This window comes from Elgaria multicarinata, chromosome 13 (genome assembly GCF_023053635.1).
Source record: "Elgaria multicarinata webbii isolate HBS135686 ecotype San Diego chromosome 13, rElgMul1.1.pri, whole genome shotgun sequence".
Classification (NCBI taxonomy): Eukaryota; Metazoa; Chordata; class Lepidosauria; order Squamata; family Anguidae; genus Elgaria; species Elgaria multicarinata.
In genome coordinates this window covers 8,288,029-8,302,216 of record NC_086183.1, presented here as the reverse complement: position 1 = coordinate 8,302,216, position 14,188 = coordinate 8,288,029, and the positions used below count along the sequence as shown (strand labels likewise).

General features: G+C 46.2%; 2 protein-coding genes across 2 annotated transcripts in view; one reads left to right on the top strand and one right to left on the bottom strand.

Annotated features, from left to right (window-relative positions):
* The window catches only part of MFSD2A (MFSD2 lysolipid transporter A, lysophospholipid), a 43,379-nt gene extending 41,468 nt beyond the window's left edge, over positions 1-1,911 (top strand). The window contains exon 14 of the mRNA XM_063140813.1: positions 1,132-1,911. Coding sequence (XP_062996883.1) covers positions 1,132-1,192 — 61 coding nt within the window. The 3' untranslated portion in view covers positions 1,193-1,911. The remainder of the gene's footprint in view (positions 1-1,131) is intronic.
* The window catches only part of PPT1 (palmitoyl-protein thioesterase 1), a 276,709-nt gene that overhangs the window by 183,985 nt on the left and 78,536 nt on the right, over positions 1-14,188 (bottom strand). The gene's annotated exons all lie outside the window — the stretch shown is intronic.

Here is a 14,188-nt window from a genome sequence, read left to right as displayed (position 1 = left end):
GCCACCAACGAAATGGGAAGGTGCAGGAATGCAGTTGGCTCAGGATCCATCGCCACAGCTTTTTGGACTGGTCATGGGAGGGACATCAGAGAAGGATGGATGGCAAACGACCTAGAATCCTGCATCCATATTCTATGTTTGTTGAAGGATGGGGTATAATTGCATGCTTTGTTCTGATGAACCAAGTAAAACGCCCCAGAAGAGAGAGGCCTTTTTAAAAGAATCCCCATTGTGTGGAAGCGGGTTCAAATCCATCAAGGCAGTTGGAGCTTCAGAGCTCCTGGTCCGAATGACCCTTCAAAACTTAAAATAGGGCAGGCACTTGATGGCTCTGGGACAAATGAGTATGAAGTTCTTGCAGGCCCAAACTGAGCATTTTTTTAAAAAAAAAAGGTTTAAAGGGCTGCGGCAGGCCTATCCAATGGAATTTTAAAATGTTTTTAGGATGTTTTTTAGGAAGTTTTTAACAATGTATATTATGTTTTAATTATTGTGTATTTTATCATTTATTGTTGTTCCCTGCCTTGATCAAAATGGAGAGGTGGGTGGGCAGGAAATAAAATTATTATTATTATTGTTGTTGTTGTTGTTGTTGTTGTGGGCAGGGGGGATGGGGTTGACAGTGAAGGGACCTATTAACTTTAGAGAGAGGCCTTCAAAAGAACAATGCTGCCCTATTAAAAATGTGGGCAGTTTTTATTTTGAAAGATGTGGACGCTATTTGCCTTATTTACACAGGTCAGGAGGCCCCTCTTTCTTGGATGGAAATATTTCATAGAAAAGTGTCCCATGGTTTGTTTGTTTTTACAGATACATATACTCTTTGTCCCTCTCACACAAACGCACCCACATGGGTCACCTCTGTCCCCACGTGGTGCCGCCACTCCCTCTGGTAGCTAATGGAGAAGATGACACTGGCATCCTATAGTCACCAGTGTCTCAGCCCCACCATCTTAGATGAGGCACTTCTGTCTCAAGCAGCGAACTCTCTAAGGCCGTCCCTGTTTAGAAACTCTGAGCTTGGGCTGAATGCACAGTTTGTCTCCTGTGTCTGAGTGTGTAGTATAGGGGCATAAAGGTTTTTCTTAAAATTTAAATTTTACTTACCTCTCCGTTCTTTCTCTCCCTCAGAGACGAAGAGAGCAACAGTAGCTCGGAGTCGGACTCCACAGAGCTGGCCAGCATTGTCTGACCCTGGCTTGCCTTGGTTTACTTGTTTACACACTGGGATCCTTAGAAAATGGGAAGGGCCGCCATGGCGTCTGCTGTGCAGGAGAGAAGCTGACTGGCTCCCCTAAGGGGAGTGCTCTATGACGTCCTTCCAGACTGCTCTGGAGAGCAAATACTGGGATACGTTGTGCCTTATGTGGGATCCATGGAGCACCGGCCCTGTGTGCATGACAGGGCAGCATTTGGTACTGCAGGAAGGTACCTCTTGATGGAATAAGCACTAAGCCAGGTGTGTCTTCTACTGGAATCGGTTTGCAAAATGCCTTTGAGCCATGTCGTTCTTTGGCCAGGGGTGTGGGTCTGCTCCCCGCCACCAATCTACCCGGTACCGTCAGCACAGAATGTGGTGCACGTCTTTGCAGTACTGTTGAAGGTGGAGGTGTTCGTGCGTGTGCTTTTAAAATTTTATCTTACCATGGACCCAGATGGTGGTGCTTGGTGTATATTACACCCGTGGCATGTCCTTCCAAACACAACCTCGTCCTGTTCTCTTCTGTAAATAAGACACGACTAATGTAGAAAGCATCCTGTGGTGTTGCTGGGGATTTTTTATATATATATATATATATATTTGTATATATAAAGAGCTTAATTAAAATAACTTAATTATGTTGTACATATAAAAGTCACATGTTTTCCTATTTGTATATGTCTGCACAGAAAGAAGACTGTGAATCTATTAATATTAATTTACATTAAAATACAAAAAAACCCACTGGTTTTGTGCTTTCTCCCGCTATAGAGAAACTGAAAATAGGCAAATGATTACATACATTGGTCACCTTTGTATCATTTTACTTGTACTGCATTTTTTCTTCTGATTACAAAATGCTGTACGTGGTGGCAACGCTGTTGAAAACAGGACACCACTGACAGGGGCTCCAACAAGGACCGTCCCTCTTCTCTGACATTTCAGGGTTTCAGCCTTTTTTTGGGTGGTTGGAGGGATCTCTGGGGGAAGGAGCATTTGCTCACTGCCGCACCAATCCATCAGGCTCTGCCCCAAGGCACCAGTGACAGACAGGTTCTTCTCTTTACTCAAGAGCATAAGGAGAGCCCTGCTGGATCAGACCAAGGGTCCATCTAGTTCACCATTCTGTTCACACAGTGGCCAAGTAGCTGTCGACCAGGGATCCACAAGCAGGACACAAGTGCAACAGCACCCTCTGCCCATGTTCCCCAGCAACTGGTGTACATAGGCCTACTGCCCCGGATACTGGAGGTAGCACATAACCATCAGGGCTAGTAGCCATCAATAGCCTTCTCCTCCAGGAATTGATCCAAACCCCTTTTAAAGCCATCCAAATTAGTGGCCATCACCACATCTTGTGGTAGTGAATTCCAGAGTTTAACTCTGTGCTGTGTGAAGAAGAACTTCCTTTTATCTGTCCTGAATCTCCCACCCATCATCTTCATGGGATGACCCCATTGGGTTCTAGTATTATGAGAGAGGCAGAAAATTGTCTCCCTATCTATATTCTCCACGCCATGCAAGGGGCTCGCTCAAGCAAAAACAAACTATCGTCTCCCCTTACCTTGCTTTTGTCCAAGCTAAATTTACCAAATCCTGTCTTCTGCCATCTTCCATGCACCACCCATTACCTCACGGGATGTCCAGACCCCAAGAAACCCTAGCAATAGGAGTGTGCGCTTGAGGTCAGAGTGTCAAAAGAGGAGCCGGCTTCTCCGGTTCAACAGATAATTGCTTCCTTCCTCTCTTCAAAGGTAATGCATCAATTGTGGGAGTTGGAAGCACCTCCCCCTTTGTGTCATTCTAGGGCGTATTTGGAGGAGCTGGGCCTGGTCTAGGAAAGCAGGCTTCCAGCCATCGCTGCTCTGCTTGACACAGAAGATGGTCTAGGGGAATAGAGTTGGGGAAAGGCCTGCAATTGCTTAGGTTGTCTCATGCTGCTGCACCCTGAAGCCTGAGCATAAGCCTCATGGAGCGCCCGGGACGCAGTCTGGGTACCTTTTTGTCAGTACGAATGCGGACATCACCTGCCACCCCCCCTCACAATGCTCTGTTCCCTCTGAGCTTAGCTGCAATCCTCGCTGTAGCCGGTGGGGATTCCAGCAACCGCATATTGTGCCTTGTAACATTAATGCGCATTTTTTGGGCTTCATGAAAAAGGTGTGTACATTTTAGCGAACACATTTTCCTCTGTGCATTTGGGAGGGGGGGATGCAGCTTCCCTAATACACTTTTGCAAGCCATTTCCCCTAACGCAGTGGTTCTTAACCTTTTTTGAGTCACGGACCCCTTTGAAAATCTGGTGAAAGCTATGGACCCCCTCCCTAGAAAAATGTACATAAGCTCATAAACACAACTTTGCATGCAATGAATGTACTTTATTTTATTGAAAATGGATTGCCTCATACAGTGTACGACATACGCAAAGTATGAATACATTTATTTGACTTTCATGGACCCCAGGTTAAGAACCCCTGCCCTAGCGCATGCATTTTTGTACATATTTTTGGGATCAGAGGGCAGCTTTGCAGTATTCGGTGAGACGGTTCTTATTAAAAATGTGAACCGACTGCATTTCTCCTCTGTTTCTACCTTCTAAGTGGAGATCCCAGGGACTGAACCTGCGCGCAGTAGCCAAGCTACAGTTGTGCTCCATGTAGGATTAGGGACCTGCTTTCTGACTTTCAAGATTCAACAGCCTGGCCTCCTCCTCCTCTTCCCCTTCCCTCCAGTCTTGTCTTCACGCAGGTTTGGAGTACCGGAAAGTCTTAATCCAGCCCCCATTAATGTGCTGTCATGTTCACTTAACCCTTTGACTCTTACCGCAGCACAGGCCTACAGAATCCCAACAAAGGGGCTATTCTTTGAGATGCTAATAAAAAGCAAAAAACTGAATGCTCCAGTTGCTGTGACTCCAAACGTTGTGCTAGAAACTGGAGAAAATGCAAGGAGTGGGAGAAAAATGCAAAGCTGACCTTGCGGTGACGTGACACACACACACACACTTTTTTTTACAACTCCGACCCAAGCCACACAAACAACTGTCCAGATCCTGTACAACGGTCCCAAGCAGCAGGTTAGATTTATAGTCGCTGGTGTGTGCGGGTTTGTTTGTTTTTTACGGCTATCGAGGGAGAGAAAGTCGGGTCCTTGTCTGTTGATGGTAAATCAGGATGCTTCAGTCGTGGTTCTCAAATGGGGACAAGTCATTTGTATGCTGAAGCGCACGGCAAGAACTGGGAGAGGGGGACATTATTGCTGAGGACAGGATGAGGACATAACAGTTGCTGTAATTAAATTAAAATGCAGGCAGAGCTCTGCTCTTTCACACAACCTGAGATGATGAGAATTGAGAGCTAGCCTGTGTATACTCTGCCCTTTTAAGAACAAAACTCGAATAAATCAACATCGTGCAACAACTCGGAGGGTCGGCATCTTTGGACGGGTGCCCAGGCCTCTTACGACTTTGGAGGTCAAAACCAGCACTTTGACTTCAGCCCGGAAGTACATTGGAAAACACATTTGTTCTTTTAATGCTGGTGTTATGCGGTTGCTAGGCAATACATGTCTGGCTGAGATATCCATAGACAGGTAGGCTAGCAAAAGATGTTGTGGGCTACCAACTCCTATGAATTTATTTGCATGGCTGGTGTAGATTAAACAAATTGGCACATTTTCTTATGTTTGCCTAATTCTCTCTCTCTCCCACCCACCCCACACCCCCTATTAGTCATGGAGATGGGCAGAAGGCAAGATAAGACACTAAAGCTCTACACTCTTTCTGCTGAAGTCCTACTCAGCCCACTTCTGACATTTCACCAGGCATCACACACAAACTTTCAAACACACCATAAGGACTAGACACTTGCTTTAAAAAATAAAAATTGAAATCCTCAGGATGCTACATTCTGTGCCCTGCACTTTAAATGCGACAGTGGTGTGCAGGACAATCATGGGACAGGCAGCGCTTCCGTAGTCATCCATGTACAGCAGCAAATCAAGTGAGCTGACTGATGCTGGACCCAGGTAAGTTAGTTAATCGTTGATCAGGGGAAAGGGAACGGCGCATTCCGCCAATCATTGATGGCTTCCAACCGCCCCTGGTCAGTCACGCTTGGCAGATGCTGCGTTATGGTGGGCTGGTCCGTTTGGCCCCGGGGTTGCTTGCGCTGGACAGTGGGGGCTTTCTGGGATCTTGGGTGAAGGGTCTTTCTCAATCCTGCTACTTGGGCTCAGTGCCGGCCCCATGGCAAGACCTCCTCACTACCAACTCTGTCTGGGCCCCCGAGTGAGAGGCGGGGGAAGAAACAGGTTGCCATGGTAAAGAGGAGGAACATTTGCTGGGGGGTTGTATCAGTGGGCCTGTGGTGGCTTGTGGGCCTTTGGCAGGAGCCCGACCATGCCTGCCCTTGAGACCTCCAGCCATTTCACTATCCCCCCGCCCCATCACTACCCTGTGACTCGCATGGCTTTAGCCACAGGATGATCCCGGATCCCAGAGGGCTAGCGGGTGGCCATCCTCCATCCATTCATGCTGGTCGTGCACCATCCCTGCCTTCCTTATTTCCTCCCTAACCCAGAGAAGTGGAAGCTGATTGTGACTAGTCAAGGAAGGCACTCTGCACGTGCTCAAAGTCACCTCTTTCTCATCCAGATATGCCAGGGCCTAGTCTTAGCACTGAAAGTAAGCTCCGGCACGGCCTGTGTCACTGTGGCCTTTCTCTTTTTTTCTTTTTGGTCTTTCCTAAGTTCTCCAATTTTAGCTTGAGCTGAATGTCTTGATATCCACCACAGGACAATAGGAAAGGCTCCAAAGGCGAGGGGGCCTCTCTGCTTGGTTACCTCCTGGCACCCTTTAAATAGCTTTTCCCATGGCCCAAAGTTCAGCGGGGTTACATGAGCCTGAAGAGAGAAGCCCCATTCCTGGAAGGGGATACGAAGAGCGCACGGATGATGACTCATGCGCTGCTTGAATGTCGGACAAAGCGAAGGGGCTGGAATGAGGAGTGGGTCTACGGATAACAAAAGGGATTATCCCTCCGATGGAAAAAGAATTGGGGGGGGACCCACACGCCCCTCGCCTGGGGCCAAACGGATCAGAGCAAAGCCCCTGGCCTATGCCAATCAAGAAGGGAGGCAAATCCCCCCAAGACCGGGTATGTCAGCCCTGTTGGGATGACAGGTCAGGCTATTGTGTGAGATTCCGGGTGGTTCTTTTGCTACTCAAAATGGCCCTTGTTTGGCAGCCAACGGATGGTAAAGCGTCTCAAGACCTTTTAGGTAGGATCCATTCGGCGAGAGCTGATTGACGGTAACAGATGCAGAGGGTCTGCTGGCACGTTTGTTCGGAGAAGGGCTCATTCCTCAAGACAAAGGCAAGCGGAGATCAGGGAACGGCTCAGAGAAAAGGGTTCTGGCCTGGGAAAAGAATCAAAGGGAAAAAAATATCTCTACACCCCGGCTGAACGGCTGGGCGGAACGAGCGAACAAAGGCGGCGATAGAAGCGCCGTGTTGAATAGGCCAAGGCAGGCTCAGGAATCAATGCAGGCACCTGAAAAGGGCCACAGCCTCTCCCTATCTGCATGGAAGGAAAGAAGCAAGTGGTTCGCTCAAGCAAAACCAAACTAGATTGTACGCTCTTCAACTTTCATTGCCAATTCTTTGCCAGTTGGGAGTCTCTCTCTCTCTCTCTCTCTCTCTCTCTCTCTCTCTCTCTCTCTCTCTCTCACACACACACACACACACACACACACACACACACTGATTGGATCTTTTACCCTTTTCACTGTGTATGTGTATGGTAGGGTGGCCATATGAAAAGGAGGACAGGGCTCCTGTATCTTTAACAGTTGTATTGAAAAGGGAATTTCAGCCGGTAATTTTGTAAACCACCCAGAGAGCTTCGGCTATTGGGCGGTATAGAAATGCAATAAATAAATAAATAGGTGTCATTTGTATATATGGAGAACCTGGTGAAATTCCCTCTTCATCACACCAGTTAAAGCTGCAGGTGCCCTGCCCTCTTTTAAATCTGGTTACTCTAGTATAGCTCCTGCAGCTTTAACTGTTGTGATGAAGAGGGAATTTCACCAGTTTCTCCATATATACAAATGACACCTGCTGAAATTTCCTTTTCTATGCAACTGTTAAAGATACAGGAGCCCTGTCCTCTTTTTCATATGATCACCCTAGCGTATGGCTCATATGAAAGCTGCCGCCGCCATAAATTTGGTGGCTTTCAGGTGCCACAAGACTGTTGTTTTTGCTGCCACCAATGTGGCCGCTTATAAATCTCCCCAAAAAAGGAAATGCATCACACACACCCCAAAAGACAGCAGTGTGCATATAATTTGCATATACTAATTTATAGGTATAGATTCACAATGTCTCAAGCAATAAGCACCGAATTGAGGGGGCCATTGAGTGGGGATCCAGAGGGGGAACGGACGGTCCTCTGGCTGCCCTCTGGCTGCTTCGCCCTTGACAGCACGCCCATTGCTCTCAGCAGCAGGAGTGAAAAGGAATCGCTCTGCCGGGAGTTTCTCTGCTGGGAGCCATGCTTCAAAGAGGCCAGGAGGAGGGCCCCCGAAAGGTAATATCGCCTTGAAAGCCCCTGCTCTGGCCAGTGTCACCACAAAGCCCCACCTGCAACAGCCCTCCCTGGTCAAGCAAGCTGAACACAGAGTGGGGCCTCAGTGTCTACAGTGCTTAATAAATGAACAAATAAAAATAATGCCCTTTAGGATTGAGTATTCAATAAATGTTTGCCTTTAAAAAATATATTCCTTGGATGCACACCCTAATGAAATGTGTTGCGCACGCCCATGAAAGCAAATGAATTAAAACTGACAATATTTTCACAGAAGAGCGCTTGTATGTCTAAATTGCACATCCAATGATTTGATGAAAATTAACCATATAGAACAAGTCTCTGGCTATAAATATTTGGTTATATGCTTCCATAAAACACTTAATTGGTCCTTGCAGAGAGATAGGGCTAAAGCAACAGCCAATAATACGGCTGCTGCAATTACAAGGTTCTACTATACCAGAGGGGGTCAATTTGTACCAGCTGCACTTAAAGTTTTTAAGGCCAAACCCCTTATGCAATTGACTTATGGAATTACAATCTGGATCAAAGTGGTTAACCCTTCAATTGAATCTGTACAAGCCGTTTTTGTACATTCTGTCCTTGGTCTCCCAAAGTGTAGCAACACCTGCTCTCTTGTTGGAGACTGGTTTACAGTCTATCACCTCGAGAGCTTGGTTGAGTGCACTAAAATTCTGGATTCATTTGTATGGACCTGGTTCTTCAGGCTACCTCCACAAGATACGTAATGATTCATATGTCACTGAGTGGATGAAACTGCTCTGGAATAAGATCAACTCTCTGGGCTTATGCCCCAAGTCTCTATTAATGATGGAAGCAAAACAGGCCCAAACCCTTTTGTCTCAAAGAGTAAGAGACTGTGACCTACAGGTTTTAAGATCTGCAGCAGATAGAACTTGCTCTCCTCTGTTCTTAGGCATTAACGTGAGTTACGGAATGGCAGAAGCGAAATATTTTTCAATACTTAATATCCCTAAATATTGGCGTGCATTAACTCTGGCAAGATTTAATGTCCTGCCATCTGCTCTGTTACAGGGGAGGTTTCAGAAAATCAGTTCTCCTGATCGCTTATGCCCACGTGGAAGCAATGATATTGAATCTGTTATCCACGTTCTACTCTGTTGCTCTTTTTATAGAGAGATTAGAGAGAAATTGTTGCTTGACACTAGATTAGAAATCAATGCACTTCTTCGTTGCTTTAGGGCCACAGAGGACAGAGACACGTTTGAGGCTTTTGCAAAATTATTTTTGAATGCTTTGAGAATTAGGTCTCCCCAGAATTATTCTGCTGCATACTTCTCAAATTTGCATGTAACTTCGCCCTACTCTTTTGTATGTGTAAAGTCTGGTCAGTGACCGTAATAAAGTTGATGATGATGATTTGATGAAAAGTGCTCTTTTTCTAATGGCCGGATGGGTTTCGACCAGAAGGTCTTCTTTAGTGGCCAAAAATCTAGGCTTGTACGTGCAAAAAGGTTTATCAAGTGGGGATGACTCTTTTTTTATCATTCCCAAGTAGAATCACTAGTGTAGTGGGAGTGGACCTGTCTGCAATTTTCACCACGTGTTCTGGATAGGTATCGGATAGGTATCGGTGTGTTTTACCGCTGTGCTGGGTGGTTTTTTTGTTTTTTTTAATACAAACATATCTCTGCACAGGAGCGCATATTCAACAGAGTTCCCATCCTCCCGTGTGTTGCTGCATGTTTGCGCTCATGCGCATCCCTCACAAGTCATTAAAAAAAACACACCTCTGCCCCGAACCCATCTCCCTAGCCCCGCCCACTTCTACCGATACACATGTGGAAGTGGCGTAACGGGGCACACGTGCTCCCACGATGGCACTCCCGTAATTGCAGTACACATCAGTCATGTGTGCCCCGTGAGCACCGATCACGGGGAGAATTCGGAACCAGCCCTCTTCCGTTGCACAGCTGCTCCCTCCTCTCTGCAAGGTAAGCTCAGCGCCAGAAAAACTCAAATTTTGAGCAGAAAAATATGCATTTTATAGCCATATAAATATAGCACAATTGCTAGCTTGGCATATAAAAAGCAAACTTTAAAAACAATGTATATTTTTAGGAAATGAATATTCTGGGTTTGCCTTCTACAGGGCTATTTTCTGGGCTATCAAAGTCAAAGAATATGGCGGGTATATAAAAAGGATTTACTTCCAAGTATTTCCCCAATAACACTAGTGATAATGTTACGAAATTTTCCAGGAAATTTAAAAGATTAGTTGGGGAAAATTTTAATAGAGAGGAATATAATGAAGATAAAAAATTGGTTAAGGAGGATGAACACTTGAGAAGAATTAGAAGAGGTACTAAAGGAGAAGAATTTAACATGGTTAAATTATTGTCAATTAGAACAATGGACGAAATGGTTAAAGGACAATGGAGAGTGTAGAGAAATGACGAAATTTGAGGAGTTGATCTTAAAGAGAGAAATTGAGAAAAGAGAAAATAAAATGATAAAAGGTTTAACGAGTGAAATTTATAGAATATTGGTTGGAAAGGGGGAGACAAATACGGGTAAGATGGTGTGGGAAACTGATTTGAAATAGGGCAACAGAGTTGGGAGGGAATATGGAGACAAAGAGTGTTGAGAAATATGTCAGTGAGGATAAAAGAGAATTATTATAAGATTATATGGCGGTGGTATCTAACCCCGGTGAGATTAAATAAAATAAATAAGCTGAACTCAGCAAATTGTTGGAGAGGATGTAAAAAAAAAGGAACGTATTTACATATGTGGTGGGAATGTGAATTTGTTCAAAAATTGTGGAAAATGGTGTTTAATGAGATAAAAGAAATTGTTGGAATGGAGATTGAAGAGACACCTACAGCGCCATTGCTATCATTATATGGAGATTTAAATTGTAATAAAGAAACAAAAGAACTGATAACGAATTTGCTGACAGCAACAAGGTTAATCATATCTAGGAAATGGAAGGTTCAAGGAGATTATCATGTCGAAGATTGGTATAAAGAGATTTGGGATATAGCTATTAATGATAAATTGACATGTAATATAAAAGTAAGGAGAGGGATAACAAAAACGAATGATTTTGAGGGAATTTGGAAACAGTTCCTAGAATATGTTTTATCTAAGGGGAGTGGAAAACCACCTCCAGAAGAAACAATGAGATTCTGGAAACAGGAATAGATCCCGAGGTGGGGGTGTGTGTGCACTTTATGTTATATGATGATGTTAAAATATTAAACTAGAAATGTTATAAGGATATTCAATTTATGTATTATTTTTTGTTGTTGTTACTGTATTGATGTAGGTTTAAGCTTAATAAAAAAATATTTTTTTTTAAAAAAAGTCAAAGAATGAAATCCGGTATTTTTTTTTAAAAAAAAGATTCTCCATCATCCATCCCTTGACTCCTACTGGTACCTTCCCTGTCCTTATTTCATCTCTTTGAGCAGAAGTAGAGAGGCATTTATCCTTGAGCCGAGGCAGGCTAAATATAGTCAGAATTAAACAGAGTTGTGTTTATAGCTACTGTGTGAAATATGTGCGGTGTTTGGAGTGCCTGTCGTGCTTGATCACTCTCTTCCTTGCGTTTTGCCACCCTAGTAAAGAGGTGGTATGTTTTAAAAAAAACGCATGGGAAGGTAGACATTTAACAGGTGCAGTGCGGGGGAAAAACAGCACCTGTTGATTTCTGTCTGGCATGCAGCTGCTCAAAAGTGCAGAGCCTATGCCCATAAAAAGAGGGCCAGCTGTATTTGTGTTCATGTGGGGCAAGGAGTAACCCATGTGCTTGTGGAAAGCACATTCGCTTCTCTCCCTCTCCTTATATCTGACACTTGTGCTGGATAACAAGATGATGCAATCCGAAGGGGTGCGTGTCTCTTGCACCTTTAGTGGTGGAGTAGAAGAGGGAACTTTGGCCAGTTTGACTCATAGTATAAGGCCACTTCCTATGCTCCAGAGTCAGACAATTGGACTATGTAGCTCAGTATTGTCAACACTGGCCCTTTCTGCATCTAAGAAAGGCGGCTCCGAGTGCCTTTTACCAGCTTCGGCTGGTTTGCCAACTACGGCCTCTCCTGGACAGGGATAGCTTGGCCACAGTGGTACAGGCATTGGTAACCTCAAGATTGGATTACTGCAATACACTCTATGTGGGGCTGCCCTTAAAGCTGCTCCGGAAGTTGGAGCTAGTGCAGAAAGCCACAGCTTGGCTGTTATCCGGAGCGGCCCCTTTCCAACATGTAACTCCTCTGCTGAGGGAACTGCACGGGCTGCCTATTAATTACCGGGCCAGGTTTAAGGTCCTTGTAGGAAAGGAAAGGAACCTCTCATGCAAGCACTAAGTCATTACTGACTCTTGGAGGGACGCCAGCTTTCGCTGACGTTTTCTTGGCAGGCCTTATAGCGAGGTGGTTTGCCGTTGCCTTCCCCAGCCGTTATTACCTTTCCCCCAGCTAGCTGGGTACTCATTTTACCGACCTCAGGAGGATGGAAGGCTGAGTCGACCCGAGCCGGCTGCCTGAAACCAGCTTCCACTGGGATCGAACTCAGGTTGTGGGGAGAATTTCAGCTGCAGAAACTGCTGCTTTACCGCTCTGCACCACACGAGGCATTTTATAACCTTGTGTACAAAACCCTAAATAATTTGGGAACAGGATACCCGAGAGAGCGCCTTCTCCATACCAACCTGCCCAGTCCCTGAGGTCATCCGAGGGCCTGCTCCTCGTGGTTCCACATAGACCCATCCTCCGATTGGAGTCCACCAGGGGAAGAGCCTTCAGTGTGGTAGCCCCACTCCTATGAAATTCCCTGCCTCTGGAGGTCAGGCAGGCACCAACTTTGTATTCCTTTCGGCGCCTCCTGAAAACTAGGCCTGTGTAAGTTTCAGGCCTCAGATTTGGAAATCCGAATCACAGAGGACATTTTATGATGGATCCACCATTTTCTTGCACACGCCTAGGCCTCCAAACAGACCACACCTCCCAGCATGCGGTGCCTGAGAGGGCTGTACTTTCCAGGTCCCAAGAACAGAGGGAATACATGAATTCGCTGCCACCATCGCCAGCTCCTCCACACGATTGCTGGCTTCCCAGGATGATTGCCCACAATCCGGAAGACTCCATTGACCCTGGAGGGGTCCATGTGACTTCCGCAGGTGCCCTAAAGCGTCCAATTGTCCTGGGAAGCTGGTGATTACATGGAGGAGCTTGCGATGGCGGCAACGGAATTTGTGTATTCCCTCTGTTCTTGGGCCCTGTTCTTGGCAAAGCTCATCTGCCTAACCCCATGCCATGTAGGGCTTTGGATGCTAATACCAGCATTTTGAATCAGGCCCAGACCTGAGCTGGCAGCCACCAGTGAAGCTGGAAAAGTACTGGCATAATGTGGTATCGTTGGCCAGGCCCTGTTAACAATCTTGCAGCCCTGTTTTGTACCAGCTAAATGTTCTAGATGTGGCCTGGCTTCATCCACCAGGTTGGCCATTGGCTCCTCCCAGGCAGCAAGGGATACAAAGGCCTTCCTTTTCATGCTGAGACTTGCTTGAACAACAAGGTCAGCTTGAGCTCTAGCACGTCTTGCATCCCTGGTCTTGCTCTCAGTTCTGTCCAGGGTTTGCCCAAGACATTTTAGTTGCTTGACAGGAAGGACAAGATGGTGCCCCAATCCACGCTCGTAAACTGACTGGACTGGCAGTTGAATCCATGCAGGTGGTGAGATAGCATCCTCCATCATACCTGAGCCAGAAGCCTGGCCTAGAGTACCCCAGGACAGGTTGTATGGATACACACCTTCGTCCTCTAATAGAGGGAAACAACTGGAGAGTTTGTGAGGAACAGCTAGGGAGCACAGCCACTGCTCCCACCTCTCCAGCATCTGCTGCCTGAACCTGTTATCTTGCTCTGCCCAATGATCCAGCCGGCCCTGGTCCCAGCTTCTGGTTTGTTTCCTCCCAATGATCTCTACAGCATCCTTCACCAATCTGGTGCCCTCTGGAAGTGTTGTACTGTAACTCCCATCATCACCCAGCCAGCATAGTTCCCTGGGGAATTATTGCAGTCATGTTCCAATATGGAAGACACAAGGCGGCTGTTCAGTATTGACACCAGGCTTGTGCTCCAGCTCTGCCTTCAAGTTTGCTCTTGGCCTGCGTCCCGTGTTCCCAGCCTCTGACTTCTCCATATGGCTTTGTACAACCCAGCCATGACAACGCCTTCCCACAGACTTTACATTTTATTTAGAAGGAAGACCATTAGAATATCCTTCTGCGTCTCCTCCCCCTCACTTGCCAGCCCTTGGCCAGCCTACCATGAAGCAGAGCAAAGCAGTTGCCTCAGGTGGCAGGTACTGGGAGGTGGCAGCAAGGTGCTGGAGCAGAGACCTGTGTGCC